Genomic DNA, 23,703 nt, shown 5'->3' with positions numbered 1-23,703 from the left:
TTTTTTTTTTTTTTGAGACGGAGTTTTGCTCGTTACCCAGGCTGGAGTGCAGTGGCACGATCTCGGCTCACTGCAACCTCCGTCTGCTGGGTTCAAGCAATTCTCCTGCCTCAGCCTCCCGAGTAGCTGGGACTACAGGCGTGCGCCACCATGCCCAGCTAATTTTTGTATTTTTAGTAGAGACGGGGTTTCACCATATTGACCAGGATGGTCTTGATCTCTTCACCTCATGATCTACCTGTCTCGGCCTCCCAAAGTGCTGGGATTATAGGCGTGAGCCACCACACCCGGCCTCATGTATTTTTTTGCAACTTTGTGTACCCACTGTGGGCAAGTTGCAGTAAAAAGTAAAGTCTGAGGATTGTCTTCAGAATTAGTTTTGTAGGATTTGTCAATAATATCTTCAAGTTGTTCAGCAAAACCTAAATCTAACATTTGATCCACTTCATCATGCACAACATAGTGCAGTTTAGAAAGATTCAATTGGCCACTCTGCAGATGGTCTTTGATATGACCAGTGTTCCAACAAAGATGTTAATACCATTTCAAATATGATTAATTTGGCTTTGAAATGATGTTCCATCATAAAAACATGCCACGCTGAGTTTCCTAGTAATATCTTTGAAGTCTTTTGCTACTTGGTTTGCCAGTTCCCTTGCTGGAGCCAAAATAAGTACCTTTGGTGAGCGGCTTTTTAAAATTGTTTCTTGATTTCTTTGGAGTCTTTCAATCAAGGGATGGCAAAAGAGAATGTCTTTCCTGTTCCTGTCCGTGCTTGAGCTATTAAATCTTTTCCTTCACATACAGGACCAAAGGTCTTAACTTGAATAGGAAAGAGACATGTTACCCTTCGACCTTTCAGAAGCTTTATAGTCTCTTCAGAAATAGGGAAATTGGAGAAGGCTCCTTCTTTCTGTTTATGTGTTAAGGCCTTCTCTCGTTTATTATCACTTATGTGTAGAACTATCTAGGTATGACACTTGGTTTGATTTTTTTTCCATATTCATCAATATCTCCATTTGGTAGATCTTTTCTTCTTGACTTATAAGATTTACAGAATTCATCTGAAAGTCTATTAAATCCTTCTTCAGTGTGTCCATTTAGCTTCTCTTTCATTTTAGCTTTTTTGGCCTTGGGAGCATCCAGGTCATCTGTAACACCATTTTCTCTTGTTTCTGATTTCTCATCCGAGTCATAATAGTGCCTTAATTTCCTTTTGTCACTCCAGCATTATGTAATATGTTTTCAGCTTATCTTGTTTAAATCTTCATAACAACCCTCTAAGGGAGGTACAGGTCCATAATCCCTTATCTGAAATTGCGATATCCATAAAGCTCTTTTGCCTTTTCTTCTGGCTCTCAGACTCCTCCAAGGGTGCTTCTAGCTGCATATGTTCCCCTAGAGGAGTTTCCCAGATATTACTGGCTACCACCGCCTCCCTCTGGGTGCAGTGGCCACAACCACCTATGGGCAGCAACAGCGAGAAAGGAAGTGGGGACAGGGCGACTGCCCAGCCTTGACCGTGTGTCACTTGACTAGTAATTTTTGATACAGAAAGACTAATGGAATCTATCAGTAATTATATCCATTTTCCAGTGAGTGATAATTATTTCCAATAAAACTTCAAATTCCCCAGGAATTTCCCCAGGTAAGATTCTCTAGGAATTTTTTATGGTAACATGATAGCTGACATCAACAGTTCAAACTGTCTGAAGTTCTACCAACAATACAGACCAAAATGCCAATAATTACAAGTTGATTGTGCATTCTTTTCTACTTTTCCCCACATGCTGGGAATAGAAATGTGAATGAGACACAATCCTTGCCCTAGAAATAACAGGAGATACACATGTGAAAAACATGAAGCACTTTAGGCACTAAGGCAGAAATGTCTACAGAGTACCATGGCTGTACAAAAGACTGAGTGACAAGGCTACTGGGGTGGGGATAATCCAGAAAGGCTAAATATAAAAAGAGAAGGTGAGATTTGGGCAGAACCTTCAAAGATGAGCAAGTGAAAACAGCATGTATAGGGGCATGAAAACCCTGACCCAGCAATAAAACCACAAAAGTGGTCAGGAGTATATAGAGGGATGGTTAGTAAGGTTGGTAGGGGCCTGATTACACAGGACTCTGTGCCCAACTTCAGTTTTTGCAACTATGCAAAGGGGAGGGTTTTGAAACAGGAAGATATTATGTCCAAACTAGCAAATTTGAATAATCACATTAGTGGCAAAATAAAAGATAACTAGCAATGGATGAGAATGAAAACTAGAAGACCAGAGGCTATTCTAATTAGACCAAAGAAATGATGATAAAGGTCTTAACTGGGACAGCAGCAATAAGAATGGGAAAGAGGAGACAGCCTGTCACCCAGGCTGGAGTGCAGTGGCGCAATCTCAGCTCACTGCAACCTCTGCCTCCTGGGTTCAAGCAATTCTCAGGCTTCAGTCTGCCAGGTAGCTGGGATTACAGATGTGTGTTACCACATCCAGCAAATTTTTGTGTTTTTAGCAGAGATTTTTGTATTTTAAATAGAGACGGAGTATTGCCATGTTGGCCAGGCTGGTCTTGAACTCCTGACCTCAGGTGATCTGCCCACCTTGGCCTCCCAAAGTGCTGGGACTACTGGCACGAGCCACTGCACCCAGCCAAATAAATAAGTATTAATAAACAATTATACAAGGCTTAGAGATGAATTAGAGATGGCTTGGGGAGTGGTGAGAGGAGAGGAAGGAGGAAAAGTAGATATTTAAGGATGCATTGCAGTTCTTAAAAAAATTAAAATATTGGGGGAATGTGAGGGGATGGTTAACAGATATAAAAATACAGTTAGAATGAATAAAATCTAGTATTTGATAGCAAAACAAGGTTATTACACTCAACAATAATTTATTGTACATTTTAAAATAAACAAGAGCATAATTAGATTGTAACACAAATAAAAAATAAATCCTTGAGGTGATGGATACTCCATTTACCCTGATGTAATTATTACATACTGTATGCCTGTATCAAAATATCTCATGTACTTCACAAATATATATACCTGCCGGGCACGGTGGCTCATGCCTGTAATCCCAGCACTTTGGGAGGCCGAGGTGGGCGGATCACCTGAGGTCAGGAGTTCGAGACCAGCCTGGCCAACATGGAGAAACCCCATCTCTATTAACAACAACAACAACAAAATATATATCTACTATGTACCCACAAAAGTAAAAAATTAAATAAATTAGATAAATACAGAATTATCATATGACTCAATAATTTCACTTCTGGGTATAGACCCCCAAGAATTGAAAAGAAGGACTCAGATATTTGTACACTCATGTTCATAGTGGCATTATTCACAATAGCCAAAAAGTGGAACCAATTCAAATATCCACTGATGGATAAATGGGTAAACAAAATGTGGTATGTACATGGAATGGAATGTGATTCAGCCTTAAAAAAGAAGGAAATTCTGCACATATTACAACATGGATTAACTTTGAGGACATTATGCTAAGTGAAATAAACAGGCACAAAAGAACAAATAATATATGATTTCATTTCTATGAAGTACTTAGAGAAGTCAAATTCATAGAGACAGAAAGTAGAATGGTGATTTCCAGGGGCTGTGAGGAGGAGGAAAAGGAAAGCTGTTTAATGAGTTTCAGGAAGGAACGAGGAAAAAGGTTCTGGAGATGGATGATGTAATGGTTGCATATAATGTCACTAAATTGTACACTCAACATAAATTAAAAAACTCTATGTTGGGATTACAGGCATGAGCCACTGAGGCGGGCATATCACCTGAGGTCAGGAGCTCAAGACCAGCCTGGCTAACACTGCAAAACCCCATCTCTACTAAAAATACAAAAATTAGCCAAGCGTGGTGGCGGGCACCTGTAATCCCAGCTACTCAGGAGGCTGAAGCAGGAGAATCACTTGAACCCAGGAGGTACAGGTTGCAGTGAGCTGAGATTGCACCACTGCACTCCAGCTGGGCAACAAGAAAGAAACTCTGTCTCAAAAAAAAAAACAATCCCAACTCTATGTTATGTATATTTTAATGCAATTTAAAATAAGAATGCATTGGTCTAAATGACAGTATTTTTCTTGTATCTCCCATTCACTGAGATGGGAAATATAAGAAAAAACAGTTTCAGTGTTAAGGGAAAATAGGTTCAGATTAAGTAGACACAAATAGAAGTTAGGAAGATACACCTTTTGGAATTCAATAGAAATGTGGGCTAGAAATAAAAATTAGGGAATCCCACAGAAGTATCAAACAAAAACAAATACTTGCATGTGATTTTTAAGGAAAACACACAAAACAGCAAGAAGAATAAGGACAAATTCTAGTAAAGACTAGTATTTAAACAGTGGGTAGCCAAAGAATCATATGCCATAACATGTTAAGCTTAAAGCAGCTGTAAAGCCTATTTCCTAAAAGGCTTTAGTTTTTAAAAATTGCTTCACACCTACGTCATCTTCTCCTCCCTCTCTCAGCAATAGTGGCTGTGGTTCAGATTTCTTTCTTACTGTTCTCTTTTCTGTTTCACTCATCAGGTCAGCAGTAGGGAATTTAAATTGTTTTCCAGTCTGCATTATAGATTGTGGTAAGAAATACTTATTGAACCCAATCCCCTTGATTTTTCAGATGAAGACACCTGAGGAAAAGACGTGATCTAAGTTACACAGGTCATAAGCAAAACTGCTAGAAGCCTGACCACTATCCATACTGCTGATGCCCTTAAAAGTGAGGCCCCAGAAATCAAAACATACTTGACAATAATAAAAAATACTCACTTAATTTCAATGAGCATATAAGTAATACAAAGAGCAAATGCTCCAGCAAGATCAATCAAAACAAATGGATTCATTCGGGGAAGGAAGATACTGCTAAGTCCTGGAATAATTCCACACAAGCTAAAAAAAAAAAACAAAAAAAAACAGAAAGAGTATCCATTAGCAGAACTCATAAAACTGGTGACAACCTTGTAAAAAATAACTTGTATTTTGGTACCACATAGTGTACTTCTTCTTTTTTTTTTTTTTTTTTAATCACAAACTCATTGCTCAGTATCACAGAACATAGCGTACTTCTTAAAGAAAGCAAAGAGGATTTGCAAACAAAGCTCTTTCACTCATAAAGTTCTTTTTTGTATCATCAATTAAAAAGTAAAAGGAGAATAACAATCTGATCTGTGTGATTCAGGTAGTAACCTCAGCAATGAATAACTTAAGTTCCCATGACAGACACATTTCTTGTGTATTCCTTTAAATTATGCATATCATGAAACTCCATAATATCTTACCTTCGACTAAGATCTGCAACATGCTCTTGAAGCCAGCTCGTACTAGCAGCTTTAAGAAGAAAATACTTAAATTACCTATCTAGAAGAAAAAAACCACTACTCAAAATATTTATTTAATTTAAAAAAACAAATTTGGCAGTGACTAAATAACATTACACAAGAACATGCTACTCCTCAAATCTAGAAATTTTTCCTCTTTTATACCCTTATGCCGCTAAGTCAAAAGCAGTTTCAACTATTATACAATATACAGTTGACTTGAAGGAATTAGTGAACTTAGATATGTCATTGTTATTATTGATTTGAGGTTTTAAAGGTTATTTATACTTTTTGTTGAGATGGAGTTTCACTCTTTTCGCCCAGGCTGGAGTGCCCAAAGGCATGATCTCAGCTCACTGCAACATCCACCTCCCAGGTTCAAGTGATTCTCCTGCCTCAGCCTCCCATGTAGCTGGGATTACAGGAGAGTGCCACCACACCTGGCTAATTTTGTACTTTTAGCAGAGATGGGGTTTCACCATATTGGTCAGGCTATTCTTGAACTCCTGACCTCAGGTGATCCACCTGCCTCGACCTCCTAAAGTGCTGGGATTACAGGTGTGAGCCACCGCGCCCGGAAGTTCTTTATACTTTTAAGCAGGAGCTTCCAAACCTGAGTGCTGAGAATGGGCTATAGGTATAGGCTGAGTATCCCAAATCTGAAAATCAAAAATCCAAAACTTTAAGCACCAAGATGATACTCAGAGGAAATGCTCATGAGAGTATTTTGACTTTTGAATTTTCAGGTTTGGGATGCTCAACCCATACATATAATTCAAACACTCCAAAATCTAAAAAAACCTAAAATGTGAAACACTCCTGGCCCCAAGTATTTCAGATAAGGGATGCTCAAACCACATACAAATGATTAATTCCCTCAGCTCTCAAAAAAGCCAGGTGAGGACCTGGATACCTACAAAGACACTCCCAGTTACTATTCTTGGAAATTCTTGGATAAGTAGCCTGTGTCTAGGCTCAAGAATCCTCTTCCATTCATCTCAGAGTCCTACAGAAATACCAATTTTTAAAATGTGTACCGTGATGTAAAAAACATTGGCAAGACTTATGCAAATGAAAAATAGTTGAGCGTTAAGTAAGATGTCTGAATATCTGGCTTCAAATCGTAGCTCTGCCAGTAACTAGATGTGCAGCACTGGGTGAGTGATTTAATCTCTCAATGCCTTAGTGTAAAATGGGCATAATAAAAGTATTTACTTCATATGGCTAGAATTAAATTGGTTATTCTATGTAAAGTATTTAGCAGTGTTTGGCATAAAGAAAGTGCTTAATATTATTTGCCACTCAAATTTCAAGTAATTTCACAAATCTTTTTTCTTTTCTTTTTTTTTTTGAGATGGAGTTTCGCTTTTGTTGCCCAGGCAACAAAAGAAGTGCAATGACGTGATCTCAGCTTACTGCAACCTCTGCCTCCTGGGTTCAAGGGATTCTCCTGCCTCAGCCTCCCGAGTAGCTGGGATCACAGGCGCCTGCCACCATGTCTGGCTAATTTTTGTAACTTTTTAGTAGAGATGGGGTTTCGCCATGTTGGCCAGGCTGGTCTTGAACTGCTGATCTTGTGATCTGCCTGTCTTGGTCTCCCAAACTGCTGGGATTACAGGCATGAGCCACTGCACCTAGTCTTTTTTTTTTTTTTTTTTTAAGCCAGAGTCTTGCTATGTTCCCCAGGCTGGACTCAAACTTCTGAGCTCAAGCAATATTCCCACCTCAGCCTCCCGAGCAGCCGGGACTATAGTCACGTGCTACCATGCCCAGCTAATGTCACAAATCTTGATGTTTCTAGGAACCTTCATTTCCAGCTAATGAAAATATAAACTAGGCTGGGAGCAGTGGCTCAGGCCTGCAGTCTCAGCACTGTGGGAGGCTGATGTGAGAGGATTGTTCGAGCTCAGGAGTTTGAGACTAGCCTGGTTAAACGAAGGGAGACTTCGTCTCTCTAAAAAATAAAAAATAACAAAAATATAAACTATATAACTTTTCTGGAAATAAATTTGGCAATATACATCAAAGCTTTTAAAAAATACTCTTTTTCTGAGCTGAAGTAGAGTTACAAAGAGAAAAAAAAAGAAAGAAAATAAAAATAAAAAATACTCTATTTTAAATGCAGTAAGTAATTCCTTCTCTGGAAATTTATCCTACAGAAAGAATAAAAAACGCAGACAAAGTTGATTTAAAGAGGCTGATTATAGAATTATTCATAAAAGGAAAAGTTGAGGCCGGGTGCGGTGGCTCACACCTGTAATCCCAGCACTTTGGGAGGCTGAGGCGGGCGGATCATGAGGTCAGAAGATGGAGATCATCCTAGCTAATACTGTAAAACCCTGTCTCTACTAAAAATAGAAAAAATTATCTGGGCATGGTGGCATGCGCCTGTAGTCCAGCTACTCGGGAGGCTGAGGCAGGAGAATCGCTTAAACCCAGGAGGCAGAGGTTGCAGTGAGCCAGGATTGTGTCACTGCACTCCAGCCTGGGCAACAGAGTGAGATTCCAATCAAAAAGAAAAAAAAAAAAAGGAAAAGTTGGAAATGTGTAAAAGAATATTTTAAAATATTCATAACAGAATAGTATGTAAGCATTCAAAAATCATTTGCATTCAAAGAGTATTTAATGAGAAGCAATACTCAAGACATAATGCTAATGAAAAAGCCACACATGGCCGGACACAGTGGCTCACACCTGTAATCCCAGCACTTTGGAAGGCCGAGGTGGGCAGATCATCTGAGGTCAGTAGTTCGAGACCAGCCTGGTCAACATGGGGAAACCACGTCTCTACTAAAAATACAAAAATTTGCCAGGTGTGGTGTCGCATGCCTGTAACCCCTTGAACCAAGGAGTCAGAGGTTGCAGTGAGCCAAGATCATGCCGCTGCACTCCAGCCTGGGCAACAGAGTGAGATTCCATCCCATTCCCCCTCCCCCCAAAAAAGCAGACATAAATTGTAAAATATACAATTCTAAGTACATAAAATGATATGTACATGTACATATAAAAAAGTGAGATGAATAACATGGAAATGTTAACATATTATCTGTGGGTCATAAGATTATCAACAGTCTTATTTCCTTCTTGTATCTTCCTGATCTTTACAGAGAAATAGTGTTTCTAAATGTTTGTGCCATCTTAAAAATTTCTAGAGTAAGTGTTATAGTATTTTTATAAATTATGAAAAGTTTTTTCAAGAAATTCTGGTGATCATAAGTACCATTATTTAATTTTCTAATTCATGCAATAATTCTTTAACTCATACAAATATCTTCATAACATTCATGAAGTTGTTTACACTTGAATGGGCATTTAAGAAAACTTTCTTCTCTTGACTGTCCTAGTGTGAGATCTAAAAAGACCCTCACCTATCTGTGCTTCTCTATACTTCAAAGTGTAGGTCTGTGCACATATCCCACTTATGTTTTTCACCTCACTTCTCCATCTATTAGTGGCTAACTTTTTTGTGGGTTAGTGGGATTCCAAAACCTGAAATTATAGAAAGATGACAATAATGTAGGCTGCTAACATGAAAAACCAGTCTGAAGTTGTAAACACTTCAAAAATAATATTTCAAAAAAAATTAAGTTTTGCTACTTGCAAATATATATGCCCATCCACCACTACCAAAGAGAAGTTCCTGGAAACTTGTTTTATTAACAGAATACAATTATTTTCAATTAGCCTATCAACTATTCTAAGTATACTGATACTTCTAAAATGCTTACAATAGACTTTTCTTAGATTACGCATTTAAAATCTCACATTATTTGGCAAATGTAATTTTTCATCACACATGGTTTAATTTATAGGTCACTCCTGCCTGTCTTAAAATAATGTGTTATTCTAAAGCTTGAACTAATGAGATTTTGTTTTATAATTTTCCACTTAAAACTTAAGAACATTTGAGCTAGTTCTCTCTTCTCTTTGGAATATACTTCCTCATTAATTTGAGTTAATGAAACAAAAGACTTGTTTTTATGAGAGATTAATGGATTTTTAAATTAATAGTAAATAAAAAACATACCTTCTGAGACATAAGCAAAAGGTTTATTCCGAATAGAAAGCATCGTGAACAGGTTGAAAGAAAGGGCCACAAAAGTACCAACTAGTAATCTTCCCCTAAAAAGAGCAATGATAACATTCACCTTTAATTTGTTCTTGGTATTATCACTATGTAATTTCAACACAGAGGGACTAAGAGATGGAAGGTAAAGTGGTCTGCTTTAATGATTTGGTGTTTCCAGATGTAGAATCTGAACTTGGTTTCTAGCCCCATCATCCATGTCCCATCTGCTGTTGCTCCATCTTACAAAGGATAAGAAAGGACTTTTAGCATTAACAATATCTGCCTATAGGTAAACGCTGTTATAAATTTGTATAAATGTTAAGGGTATTTGGTTTACAATATATTGGACAAGTCAGACTTTTTGGAATCAAACTAATAAGAATAGATAAGATCCAGATAGTTGGCAACTATGTGGCTGAGAAATACAATTGTTTTTTCATATATATGATACATACAATTCTCTTTTCATATATATATATATAAACCACATAGTTGCAATATATATGAAACATATGTACATTTCTTTTTTCTTGGAGACAAGGTCTCATTCTGTTATCCAGGTTGGTCTTGAACTCCTGGGCTCAAGCTATCCTCCTGCCTTAGCCTCTTAAAGCACTGGGACTACAGGTGTGAGCCCCTGAGCCTGGTCCAATTCTCTTTTCTATAGGTGCTATGAAAAGATTTTGAAGGTCAAATTTGAAATTACAGAAGAATAGGGGAGCTGGCTTAGTGTGTTTCCTAGGTCTGGAAATAATAAGAAGCCTGAAGCCAAGATAGAAAGACCTTCCTGTATCGTACAAAAGTATTTAGGACTTGGAAACTGTTAAGGATTAAAAAATGGAGTCTTGGGATTTGGGAATTTTGTTTGTGGAATACCAGCAAAAACATATGTTGCCACAGTCTGAACTCTGACACTGGCCAACTGTTTAATAATACATCAATTAATTACTAAGAATCAATAGTAAATTATGTATCAAAAATAAAATCTCACGTGTGTATCTCAGGCTGCTCCAAAAAGCGTTCTGCACTAAAAGAAAGAAAAATGTATTTAAAAAGTCCTACAAATTATAAAGTTAAAAAGCTTTATCAAATATATCATTAACCCACCTTAAAGTTCACAAAATCTTTTAATATTATAACCAACTATTGACTATTAGCAGTGATGAGGCAAGGAGACTCAAATAATTATCCTTTTTAATTTTTTTTTTTTCCACAAATTAACCTTAATATGTAACGTGAATCTTATTTATTTATTTATTAAAAGACAGGGTTTCTCCATGTTGATCAGGTTGGTCTCGAACTCATGATCTCAGGTGATCCACCCGCCTCGGCCTCCCAAAGTGCTGGAATTACAGGCACGAGCCACTGCGCCTGGCCATAATGTCAATCTTTCTCTGTCAAGTCTATTTCAATGAGTTGGTAATAAGCATCAAACATGCCTGACTGAATCTCTGTTCATTCATAACCACTTCTGATTCAATTTAGTATCATTAAGGAAGGAAGTAAAAAAAGTGAAATAGGGGAAAAAGTTTGAAACATACGAAACTATACTATCAAAACTCTAGCCCTGCTCATCTAAATTTGCATACCCTCAAAACCAAATGTGTCTGACAGGTTTGTTTCATGTTCCCAAAGGTGTCATAGGTGGGATTTAGAATAGTATCATATACGAATGTACCTTTCTTTTAATATAAAGAGAGCTCCCAACTGTGCCAAGACTGTAGAGGCAAACACAGCTAGGACTTCTAATCTTTCAAACCTGAAACCAAAACATTAATTAGATCATCACAATTCTTTCAATTCACAAACCAGTCTCTAGAACACATTTACATTCATCTACTGGCTCTCTTAATATACACATGTGCTGTCTACTATGAGCCAAACACTGTTAGAGCACATTATAGCTTCTAGAAGAATAGTAAACAATGAAAATCACAAATTCCAAAGAGTACCTATTTATACAATTCCCAGGACCCAGAAGAGAGAGCACCTTCAGCTCCTGCCAGAGGCTTTCTCTTCTCAGAAAAACTTTAAAATGATCGGGAAAAAAAAAAAAAAAAAAAAAAAAAAGACAATCCCCAAGACCCACTTAATAGTTCTTACTTTTCTAGAAATAATCACAATTATAATAACATTAATTGACTCACTGTGCATTAGACACCAGTCAAAGTACTTAACATATTACCTCATCTAAACCTCTGAACCTCTTATTAGAATTACTTTATCCACTTTTCTCTTTTTTGTCGAAGAGATGGGGTTCTCACTATATTGCCTAGGCTGGACCCTGAACTCCCTGGCTCAAGTAATCCTTCCAGCTCAGCCTCCTGAGTAGCTGGGACTATAGGCATGCGCCACCACACTTGGCTCACTTTTTTTTTTCAGAGAAGAAATTTAGGACATAAAGAGGACAGGTAACTGTTTAGAGCCACATAGCTAGCAAGTAGAAGAGTAAGGTTTTCAAACTCAAACACTCTCACTCTGGAGTTCATATTTTAACCACTCATTATACTGCCTCTCATTTCTACACATAATTACAGCAAATTATGAGTATGTTTTATAATCCCCATCCCTAGACTAAAAGCCAGAGGCCAGGAACTGTTGTCTTAGTTTTTCCTGTAACACATGGTCTAATGGCATTCAATATTATGATAAGTATAAATGCTTAAAATTTCTCAAGAAAATAATCATGAAGGCACAGAAAAGATAAAAAATTAATTAAGGCTGTACATCACATTGTTATTTGTGAAGGAAAAATGCTGGCATCAACAATAGAACATTATATGTTATTAAACAAAGAAATGTATTCACATGGAAAAAGGTAAGTGAAAAAAGCAGGTTATAAAGGAATATGAACTAAGTGTTTTTTCCAGCTACTAAAAAAAATGAAAAAGAACAGAAAAAAACAGTATGCAAATGCATTGATGTTATTTGTGGAAGTTAATAAGTTGATATTAAAATGCATATGGGCCATGGCGTGGTGGCTCCCAACTGTAATCCCAGCACTTTGGGAGGCTGACGTGGCCATGGATCATGAGGTCAGGAGATCAAGGCCATCCCTAACATGGTGAAACTCCGTCTCTACTAAAAATACAAAAAATCAGCTGGGCATGGTGGCACATGCCTGTAGTCCCAGCTACTTGGGAGGCTGAGGCAGGACAATCATTTGAACTCGGGAGGCAGAGGTTGCAGTGAGCCAAAATCATGCCACTGCACTCCAGCCCAGGTGACAGAGTGAGACTCCGTCTCAATAAATAAATAAATAAATAAAGTAAAATAAAATGCATATGGAACTGCAAAATGTGAAGGAAAGCAAAGATAATCTTGAAGAAGAACGAAGCTGGAAGTGTTACACTACCAGATATCAATAGGTATTTCAAAGCTGTAATAATGAACATAGTATAGTACTAATGCAAGTATAGACAAATTAACTAAACTATACAGGAAAGAGAATCTAGAAACAGACCCACACATATATAGTCATCTAATTTGTGAAAAAGAAAACGTGGCACATAAAAGCAGTAAAGAAGGGCTGGGTGCAGTGGCTTACACATGCAATCCCAGCACTTTGTGAGGCTGAAGCCGGCAGATTACTCAAGGCCAGGAGTTCAAGACCAGACTGGCCAACATGGCAAAACCCTGTCTCTACTAAAAATACAAAAATATTAGCTGGGCGTGGTGGTGCATGCCTATAATCTCAGCTGCTTAGGAGGCTGAGGCATGAGAATTGCTTGAATCCAGGAAATGAAGGTTGCAGTGAGCCAAATTGCGCAACTGCACTCCACCCTGGGCGACAGAATGAGACTCTGTAAGCAGTAAAGAAGGGTAATTTTTTCTCCAATAAATGTTATATCAATTGAATATCTATATGGAAACAAATGTTTTTACTCCTGCTTCACACCATAACAAAAAATCTATCCCAACTGGATTGTAGGATTAAATATGAAAGATCAAACAGTAAGACTTCTAGGTGATAATAGAGCAAAGTATCTCTATGACCTGGGGGTAGGCCAAGATTTCTTAACAAGTACACAAAAGGCCCAACCCCAAAGGATAAATTAAATAAACCACTAAAATTTAAAACTTTTGTCTTCTTTTTTTTTGAGAGGAATGCAGGCAGGAATGCACTACACGATCTCTGCTCATTGCAACCTCCACTTCCCAGGCTCAAGCAAGTCTCCTGCCTCAGCTTCCCAAATAGCTGGGATTACAAACACCCACCACCATACCTGGCTAATTTTTGTATTTTTAGTAAAGATGGGGTTTCACCATGTTGCCCAGGCTGGTTTCGAACTCCTGACCTCAAATGATCTGTCTACCTCAGCTTCCCAAAGCGCTGGGATTATATGCATGAGCCACCGTGCCTGGCCATAAAATTTAAAACTTTTATTTATGGGAAGATATCATTTAAAGAAAGAAGGGCAACTAGGAGAAGAAGATACTTACATACAAAGAACTGTTACAGATTAATAAAGAAAAAGGAAAAATAGTTAAAAGATTTTAACAAGCATTTAAAAAAAGGTGATCTGAATGGTTAATCAACATATGCAAAGGTGGTGAATTAGTCATAAGGAAAATAACTTTAAACCTCAATGAAATACCACTGCATACTCTAGAATGGTCTTTATAAAAAAGACAGTAATAGCTGGGCACAGTGACTCCACACCTGTAATTTCAGCTACTTGGGGTGTGGGAGGATCCCTTGAAGCCAGTTCAAGACCAGCCTGGGCAATATGGTGAGACCCTCGACTCCAAAAATATTTTAAAAATTAGCCAGGCATGGCGGGATATGTCTTTAGTCCTAGCAACTCAAGAGGCTGAGGCAGGAGAGTCACTTGAGCCCAGGTGTTGAAGGCTGCAGTAAGCTATGATCATGCCACTGTACTCCAACATGGGTGACAGAGTGAGACCCTGTCTCAAAAAAAAAAAAAAAAAAAAGGCAAGGTACAGTGGCTCATGCCTGTAATCCCAGGACTTTGGGAGGCCAAGACAGGTGGATCACTTGAGGTCAGGAGTTTGAGACCAGCCTGGCCACTGGCCAACATGATGGAACCCTGTCTCTACTAAAAACACCAAAAAAAAAAAAAAAAAAAAAAAGAGTCAGGCATGGTGGCTCAGGCATGGTGGCACATGCCTGTAGTCCCAGGTACTCGGGAGCCTAAGGCACAAGAATGGCTTGCACCTGGGAGGCAGGGGTTGCAGTGAGCCAAGGTTTCGCCACTGCACTCTAGCCTGTGTGACTGAGCAAGACTCTGCATTAAAAAAAAGACAAAAAAGACAATACTAACTGTTGGCAAGGACACAAAGCAACTGCAACTCTCAAACACTATAAATGGGAATATAAATTGGTAAAACTGCTCTGGAAAACAGTTTAGTATCTTATCTTGTAATAATGAACATGCAAATCCAAACTAATTCCACTCAAAGATACAAACTCAACATAAATGGGTACACATGTACACTAAAAGATATATACAAGAATGTTCAGAAGTAGTTTTATTTATAATAGCTTAATAAGTGAAAGTCATCTAAATGTCCTTAACAATTAAGCAATTTATGATATAGTCATATAATGGTATATGAGAACAATGAACAAGAATGAACTGCTACAAGATAGTACCTACTATATTCCATCTATAGGATATTCAGAAACCAGGCAAAACTAACATGCAATGTTAGATGTTAGAATACTGGTTACTTTTGGTAGGGTCTGAAAGGGAGGTTTTGAGGGACTTGTAATGTTTTACTTTTTTTTTTCTTTTTTCCTAATAACTTCTCTGAGCTAAGTAATGTTTTATATCATGATCCAGACAGTAGTTATACAAATGTATTCTTTCTTAAAATTCATCAAATTGCACAAATATATTACAGAAAATAAGACAGGATCCCTACTTCCATGAAATTTACCTTTTTTTTTTGAGATGGAGGATGGAGTGCAGTGGTGCAATCTTGGTTCATTGCAGCCTCTGCCTCCCAGTCTCAAGTGATTCTCCTCCTGCCTTAGCCTCATAAGTAGGTGGGACTACAGGTTCGCACCATCATGTCCAGCTAATTTTTGTATTTTTAGTAGAGATGGGGTTTCACCATGTTGGCCAGACTGGTCTTGAACTCCTAACCTCAGGTAATCCTCCCACCTTGGCCTCCCAAAGTGCTGGGATTACAGGCATAAGCCTGAAATTTACATTTTAAAGGGTAGTAACAGAAAAACAAATACCTTGTTTGGTAAATTCTGTACAGAGAATTATAGTAATCTGATTCGACAAGAGATTAACCAGATGACTATTTTAGATTGGGCCATTCAGTCACTTAACGGCAATTAGCATTTAGTGATATTAAGCTATGAATAACATGATAAAGCCAGCTTTGCAAAGATCAGGTGAAGAGCATTTCAGGCAGAGCTTATACAAAGGCCCTAAAATGGAAATGAGTTAGGTGCGTTCAAACAACAGAAAGAAAGTCAGTTTCCTATAGAGGGCATGAGAGGAGTAAGTTGAAGAAAAGTAGGCAGGATCCTGATCATATAAAGACTTTGTAAATTAGAAAAAGGAGTTAGGATTTTATTCTAAGTATTATGGGAAACAACTGGATGGTTTTGAGGGGAGAGTGATAATACAATATAGATATAAAAAGAAAAATACTGGCTGCAAATGAAAGTAGCTTGGTCTCGGATGGCAGTAGTGGAGATAGAAATGGGATTGCGGGTTAATTCTGGATGTGTCTGTAGGTTACCTTGACATAATTAATCTGCTGATAGATTAGATGTGGGTGATGAGAGATAGTAATCAAAAGAAATTACCAGAATGTTCTGTTTGAGCAACAGAGTGCTGATGGTATTTACTGAGATGGGGAAAACTACAAAGGAACAGGTTTTTAGGGGAAGAAACCAAGAATTTCTTCCTAAGTTTAAGACACCAATTAGACATCCACATGAAGCTGTCAAGAAGGCAGTCTGAAATCTGAGAACTGGATCTTGAAGTCTCTAGATATATGTGATACTTCGGCTATGTGACTGATTGCAATTATGTTTGAGTGTTTCTTTTTTTTTTTTTTAATAGAGACAGGGTTTCACCATGTTGGTCAGGCTGCTCTCGAACTCCCGACCTCAGGTGATCTACCTGCCTCAGTGTCCCAAAATGCTGGGATTACAGGCGTGAGCCACCGTGCCTGGCCTTCTTTTTTTTTATTTTTATTTTACTTTAGGTGCATACTATATCTGCCATTTCTCCCCATGTTATCTCTCCCCACCCTCCCCTCCCAAGTGTTTATTTCTTAACTGTTCCTTCCTTTCCTGTTCACTCTAAGCAAGTGAGCCAAAATGGGAGCTGTCATGTAACCTTACCTCCTGCCCACAGCAACTGATCTATAAAGAGTGATGTCTGTTCCAAGCTGGACCAAGCAACAGTTCTTTCTCATAATTTTCCAAACTAGGCAGTATTTATTTTCCAATACTCTAGTTAGCTCTCTATTGCCTACTATAAGTATTATTTTAACAGTCATAATTTATTATTTCCTCTCTGGGATGAAGGTGAGAAGGTGTGAATTAAGGTCTTGCTAGGAGTTATCATTCTAGGTTGGTGGAGAAAAGTGGTCTGAGAGACTGAACATGACATGAAGTGAAAAGCAGTCCTGGGATGTAAAAAAATGACAATGTCCTCAGTGGTCTAGTGCCTGCGTCAGTCACTGTCTTCCCACAGTAGTTTGGTTACATAAATTGTAAAAGTCCTCCCATTTTCTCCCAAACTCACTTTTCTTTTCTTTTTTGAGACAGGGTCTGGCTCTGTTGTCCAGGCAAGAGTGTAGTGGCGCCATCTCAGCACACTGCAACCTCTGCCTCCCAGGTTCAAGCCATCTTCCCAGTTCAGTCTCCTGAGTAGCTGGGAATGCAGGCATGCCCCACCATACCCAGCTAATTTTTGTATTTTTTTGTAGAAACGATGTCTCGCTCTTTGCTTAGGATAGTCTCAAACCACTGAGCTCAAGTAATTGCCCACCTGGGCCCCTCAAAGTGCTGGGATTACAGGCCAGGTGTGAGCCACTGCACATAACTCCCCAGACCAACTTCTTTTTTGGGGGAGGACAGAGTTTTGCTCCATTGCCTAGGCTGGAGTGCAATGGCATGATCTTGGCCCACTGCAACCTGTGCCTCCCGAGTTCAAATGATTCTCCTACCTCAGCCTCCCAAGTAGCTGGGATTACAGGTGCCCACCACCAGGCCCAGCTAATTTCTTTTTTTTTTGTATTTTTAGTAGAGATGGGATTTCGCCATGTTGACCAGCCTGGTCTCAAACTCCTGACCTAAGGTGATTCACCTGTCTTGGTCTCCCAAAACGCTGGAATTACAGGCATGAGCCACTGCACCAGGCCCCAAACTAATTTGTTAGATTTCTGTCACCTGCAGTGACTGATTTCCTTATATGGATATATCTATCTATACCTTACAATGGATTATCATTGTGATAATGCAACTCTTATAAATTTCAGTGACACAGGTCAGGCCCACCACTTTGAGGCCAGGAGCTGGAGACTAGCTTGGCCAACGTGGCGAAATCCCATCTCTACTAAAAATATAAAAATTAGCTGAGTGTGGTGGTACACACCTGTAATCTCAGCTATTCTGGAGGCTGAAGCATGAGAATCACCTGAACTCGGTAGGCAGAGATTGCAGTGAGCCAAGGTCACACGACTGCACTTCAGCCTTGACAACACAGCAAAACTCTACGAAGAAAAAAAAAAAAATGGCTGGGTGTGGTGGCTTACACCTGTAATCCCAGCATTTTGGGAGGCTGAGGTGGGCAGATCATTTGAGGTCAAGAGTTGAAGACCAGCCTGGCCAACATGGTGAAACCCCGTCTCTACTAAAAATATAAAAAGAAACTTGGCCAGGCGTGGTGGCACGTGCCTGTAATCCCAACTACTTGGGAGGCTGAGGCAGAAGAATCACTGGAGCCCAGGAAGTGGAGCCTGCAGTAAGCCCAGATCATACCACTGCACTCCAGCTTGGGTGACAAAGTAAGACTCTATCTCAAAAGATAAATAAATAAAATAAAAAATAACTTCTAAAAATTCATTTTGATGTATGATTTGATTTATAAAAAATCCTTATTTTGCATTAAAATTTTAGGTTTATTTATTTCCATTGTTTAAGTAAATAAAACCTAATTTTGTTCAAAAGAATATAGTCCCAATGAATGGTATGGTAGAAAAGAAGAGTAAGTTTGGTCCAAAAGTTTCTTTACTAAAATAAACATCCTTGGTTGATAAGCCTCTTCAGGTAAAAAATAATAATAACAAAGTAAAATTCTTTCAAGTTGTTTCCTAGAATCTAAAAGGAAGTCATGTTTAAATAAATTTTTAAACCGTTAATAAAAAAGAGTATTTCCTAGGGCCGGGCACGGTGGCTCACGCCTGTAATCCCAGCACTTTGGGAGGCCGAGGCGGGTGGATCACGAGGTCAAGAGATCGAGACCATCCTGGTCAACATGGTGAAACCCCGTCTCTACTAAAAATACAAAAAATTAGCTGGGCATGTAATCCCAGCTACTCAGGAGGCTGAGGCAGGAGAATTGCCTGAACTCAGGAGGTGGAGGTTGCGGTGAGCCTAGATAGCGCCATTGCACTCCAGCCTGGGTAACAAGAGCGAAACTCTGTCTCAAAAAAATAAAAAGAGTATTTCCTTTAAACTTTCACTAATTTTTTTTTGAGACAGGGTTTTACTCTTGTCACCTGTAATGCAGTGATGCAATTAGAGCTCACTGCAGCCTCAAACTCCTGGGCTTTAGCAACCCTCCTTCCTCAGCCTCCCAAGCAGCTGGGACCACAGGTGTGCACCACCATGTCTACCTAATTTTTAAAAATTTTTTGTAGCAACAGGTCTCACTATGTTGTCCAGGCTGGTCTCTAACTCAAACAATCCTCCCGCCTTGGCCTACCATGGTGCTAGGATTATAGGCATGAGCCATGCCTGGCCTCAGTAATTTTTTAAATTATGGAAATGAATCTCAAATTATTTGCTAATCCATTGCTATCACAAATCCAAAGTTTTAGATAAAAATCCATCTTTATCAGTGCCTAGTATTAAACTACATTTATTTAACATCTAGAAGATATACTAACATGAAAATCCTTTGTACTTGCTCTAGCTAAAATAAATACCCAAATAAATTCTGAAAATATTAAAGAACTTAATGTGAACCTTTTTAAAATATTTGCTTTATAAAATACAAAAAACCTAATGTGAAAATTTAATTTAATATGATTAATACTTTAAATATTTATGTTTCTTGGAAGATGCTTTTCTATTTTTTTTTCTTTTTTTCTTTTTTGAGATGGAGTCTTGCTCTGTCGCCCAGGCTCGAGTGCAGTGCATGATCCTGCATGATTACTGCATGATTACTGCAACCTCCATCTCCAGGGTTCAAGTGATTCTCCTGCCTCAGACTCCCAAGTAGCTGGGATTACAGGTGCGTACCACCACACCTGGCTATTTTTTGTATTTTTAGTAGAGATGGGGTTTTGCCATGATGAGCAGGCTGGTCTCGAACTCCTAACTTCGGGTGATCTGCCTGCCTTGGCCTCCCAAAATGCTGGATTACAGGCGTGAGCCACTGGGCCCAGTCTATCTATTTTCACTATCTGATCATCATTTCACTAAGTAGGCAACATTTACTTTCCAAAAAACTCTAGCTAGCTCTTTATTGTCTACTATAAATATTTTAGCAGTCATAAGTTAGTAGAAAATAAAATAATTTGAACTTACCCAAATGAATAGACAGGGCTAGGTTTCCTCATTGTTACCCAGTAACTTATTAAACATGTCATTAAACTAAGTAAAAAGAAAAATAAATTTAGCATTAGAACTAGAAGAGAACATATGAAAAGAAATTAAGTTTTCAGAATTTCTAAGTGGTTGAAAGTTATCTGTGTCTGAACAGACTAAATTAATAATAAATTATTCTAATAATGCATTAAGATAAATAAATAATTCTCGTAATTTACCATTAATGACAGTGAGCATCTGAACATGTGATATACTTGGAAGATTTTAACAAATGAAGGAACAGAATGAAGTTATAATACATCATTAAGTCAGTTAAGTAGAATCTAAACTCATACTTCCATTACACAATGTTACCTACCCTAAATGGTTTCTGTAACTGAAAATGCTAAAAAATGATACATGATAAATTTTAACTTTGATATGTTTCATTTCATCTTTTTAAAAAGTTAAACTAAATATTAATAATACCTTGACAACCTTCTGAATGAGATAAAATTATGTTCATTTTCCAAGTCTAGTACAGATTCACTCTAAAACAAGTTACTAGAGTATGAAATTAGGTAACAACTATCTATGTTAGACTCAATTAAATATGTTAGTCACCTGATTAATGAAATAAATCCTTTTTTTTTTTTTTTTTGAGACAGAGTCTCTCCACCCTATTGCCCAGGGTGGAGTGCAGTGGTACCATCTCAGCTCACTGCAATCTCTGCCTCCTAGGTTCAAGTGATTCTCCTGCCTCAGCCTCCTGAGTGGCTGGGATTACAGATGTGAGCTACCACACCCAGCTAGTTTTTGTATGTTTTTTAGTAGAGATGGGCTTTTTGCCATGTTGGCCAAGCTGATCGCGAACTCCTGGCCTTGAGTGATCCACCTGCCTTGGCCACCCAAAGTGCTGGAATTACAGGCGTGAGCCACCATGCCTGGCCGAAAAGACATCCTTACAATACACTCCTATCTCATGGATCTTGAAGACATTAAAGTATTTTCTAATCCTTATATGGAAATATGAAAGACTTCAGGAAACAAGGAGTCAAGAGTCTGTCTCCCTAGCTCACAATTCCTCAATTCTCAGTTATTAACTATCCTTCATTTCTTTCTCCATATATACACTTACAGAGGGAACTGGTATGTTCTTAACATGACTATATGGTCATGTTAAGGGTCCTTGACCACAGCTGACTCATCCTCAGATAGGTACCTGAATCTAGGTTGGCTGTGAATGGATGGATAATTTTTTTTTTTTTTTGAGACGGAGTTTTGCTCTTGTTACCCAGGATGGAGTGCAATGGCGCGATCTCGGCTCACCGCAACCTCCGCTTCCTGGGTTCAGGCAATTCTCCTGCCTTAGCCTCTTGAGTAGCTGGGATTACAGGCACGCGCCACCATGCCTAGCTAATTTTTTGTATTTTTAGTAGAGACGGGGTTTCACCATGTTGACCAGGATGGTCTCGATCTCTTGACCTCGTGATCCACCCGCCTCGGCCTTCCAAAGTGCTGGGATTACAGGCTTGAGCCACCGCGCCCGGCCCTGGATGGATAATTTTTGAAATTGCGTCAGATAAAGCCAGTCAAATGAGTTTCTGCAGTCAGAAATATACAATTAGGCTGGTGGTGGTGGCTCATGCCTGTAATCCTAGCACTTTGGGAGGTCACGGCAGGCAGATCACTTGAGAGCCCAGGAATTCAAGACCAGCTCCAAGCAACATGTCGAGACTCTGTCATCACAAAAATGTACAAAAATTAGCCCGGTGTGGTGGTGAGTGACTGTAGTCTCTGCTACCCCGGAGGATGAGGTAGGAGGATCGCCTGAGCCCAGGAGATTGCAGTTGCAGTGAGCCGTGACTGCATCACTGCATTCTTAGCCTGGGTAACAGAATGATACCTTGTCTCAAAAAAAAAAAAAAAAAAAAAAAATCTCTGAAACTTTTACTATAGTTCATCACTTTTAAGAAGTACATATTTTCGCCGGGCATGGTGTCTCACACCTGTAATCCAAGCACTTTGGAGGCCAAGGCAGGCAGATCACCTGAGATCAGGAGTTCAAGACCAGCCTGACCAACATGGTGAAACCCTGTCTTAAAAAAAAAAAAAAAAAGTACATATTTTCATATCTTAATAATCCTAAAATCAGGGTAGTCTCACAACTTACAGTGCATCACAGCTGAATTAGCAACATTTTTCTTGGGGACGGATAAAATAAATATTTGTCTTATAACTGTTGTTATCTAATGTTTGATGCAATATGGTATACTGATCAAATTTACTTCCCATTACTATGTAAATCTAAAAAACAGCATCCATTTATTAATAAATCATTTAATATGTTTTATTTTATTTATAGGTATAAATCATTTTAATTTCCATAGTGTAATAATTCTACTTTGTTACTAATGTTCTCCATTAAAATATATTTCTATACCTCTTTGTAAAACAGTAGCATTTTTAACACTTAATACTCTACAATCAGATATCCACTTTATTCTGTTTGTATACTAGTGAAGCTGTAAATGACCCTAAATCACACCTTTCTTCTGAAACGTTATACATCGATAGCTAACTTATATGGCAGATTATAAGCCTCTAAAGAAAGAAACTTCTTCAAATTAAGTGGAAAGATTTTACTTATGAACCTTAAGACATTAGGGAAACAGTATTATTTTATTTTTAAAATTGTACTATTTTTATTACTATTAGTTTGTTATTATCAAATATGGTTGATAACATTAATAACTTTCCCCAAATTTTAAACGTATGTGTGGGCCGAGCACAGTGGCTCACGCCTGTAATCCCAGAGCTTTGGGAGGCCAAGGCGGGTGGACCACCTGAGGTCAGGAGTTCGAGACCAGCCTGGCCAACATAGTGAAACCCCATCTTTACCAAAAATACAAAAATTAGCCAGGCGTGGTGGTGGGCGCCTGTAATCCCAGCTACTCAGGAGGCAAAGACAAAAGAATCACTTGAGCCCCGGAGGTGGAGGCTGCATGCAGTGAGCTGAGATCATGCCACTGCACTCCAGCTTAGATGATAAAGCAAGACCCTATCTCAAAAATAAATAAAATAAAATGTATGTATATATATCTATTTATTTTTGAAACAGGATCTCTCCTTTCATTTTTATTTATTTATTACATTTGAGACAGGGTATCAGTCTGTCACCAAGACCCAAGACTGGAGTACAGTGGTGCAATCATAGATCACCACAGCCTTGACTTCTTGGACTCAAGTGATCCTACTGCCCCAGCCTCCTGAGTAGCTGGAATTACATGTTTGGCTAATTTTTAAAAATTTTTTGTAGAGAAGAGGTAGGTTTCATAGTATTGCCGAGGCTGGTCTTGAACTCCTGGGTTCAAGCGTTCTGTTCACCTTGGCCTCTCAAAGTGCTGACAGGCATGAACCACTGTGCCTAGTCTGTAGGGTCTCTCTCTGTCACTAAGGCTGGAATACAGTGGCAAGATCATAGCTCACTGCAGCCTCAGAATCCTGGGCTCAAATGTCCTCCTGCCTTAGTCTCCTAA

The 23,703-nt window shown here is 38.6% G+C and overlaps 1 protein-coding gene and 1 pseudogene across 6 annotated transcripts in view; both read right to left on the bottom strand.

Moving 5' to 3' along the window:
• SLC30A6 (solute carrier family 30 member 6) overlaps positions 1–23,703 on the bottom strand; it is a 62,778-nt gene that overhangs the window by 21,659 nt on the left and 17,416 nt on the right. For 3 of the 6 annotated variants that reach the window (XM_012475460.2, XM_012475461.2, XM_012475459.3), the window contains exons 5-10: positions 20,165–20,230; positions 11,090–11,170; positions 10,403–10,438; positions 9,370–9,464; positions 5,304–5,352; positions 4,795–4,914 (exon numbers count right to left, since the gene is read on the bottom strand). In XM_012475460.2, coding sequence (XP_012330883.2) covers positions 4,795–4,914; positions 5,304–5,352; positions 9,370–9,464; positions 10,403–10,438; positions 11,090–11,170; positions 20,165–20,230 — 447 coding nt within the window. Of the gene's footprint in view, positions 1–4,794; positions 4,915–5,303; positions 5,353–8,710; positions 9,316–9,369; positions 9,465–9,490; positions 9,509–10,402; positions 10,439–11,089; positions 11,171–20,164; positions 20,231–21,386; positions 21,632–23,703 lie in introns of those variants that run through there. The other 3 variants (XM_012475462.3, XM_064363973.1, XM_021674424.2) reach the window with 3 other exon arrangements.
• Positions 235–4,725, bottom strand: LOC105733169 (ATP-dependent RNA helicase DDX50-like; annotated as a pseudogene).

The sequence above is a fragment of the Aotus nancymaae genome, unplaced genomic scaffold (assembly GCF_030222135.1).
Source record: "Aotus nancymaae isolate 86718 unplaced genomic scaffold, 86718_ANA_hifiasm-v0.15.2.pri h1tg000057l, whole genome shotgun sequence".
Taxonomy (NCBI): Eukaryota; Metazoa; Chordata; class Mammalia; order Primates; family Aotidae; genus Aotus; species Aotus nancymaae.
The sequence above is the reverse complement of the archived record's forward strand: the minus strand, read 5'-3'. Positions and strand labels throughout refer to the sequence as shown.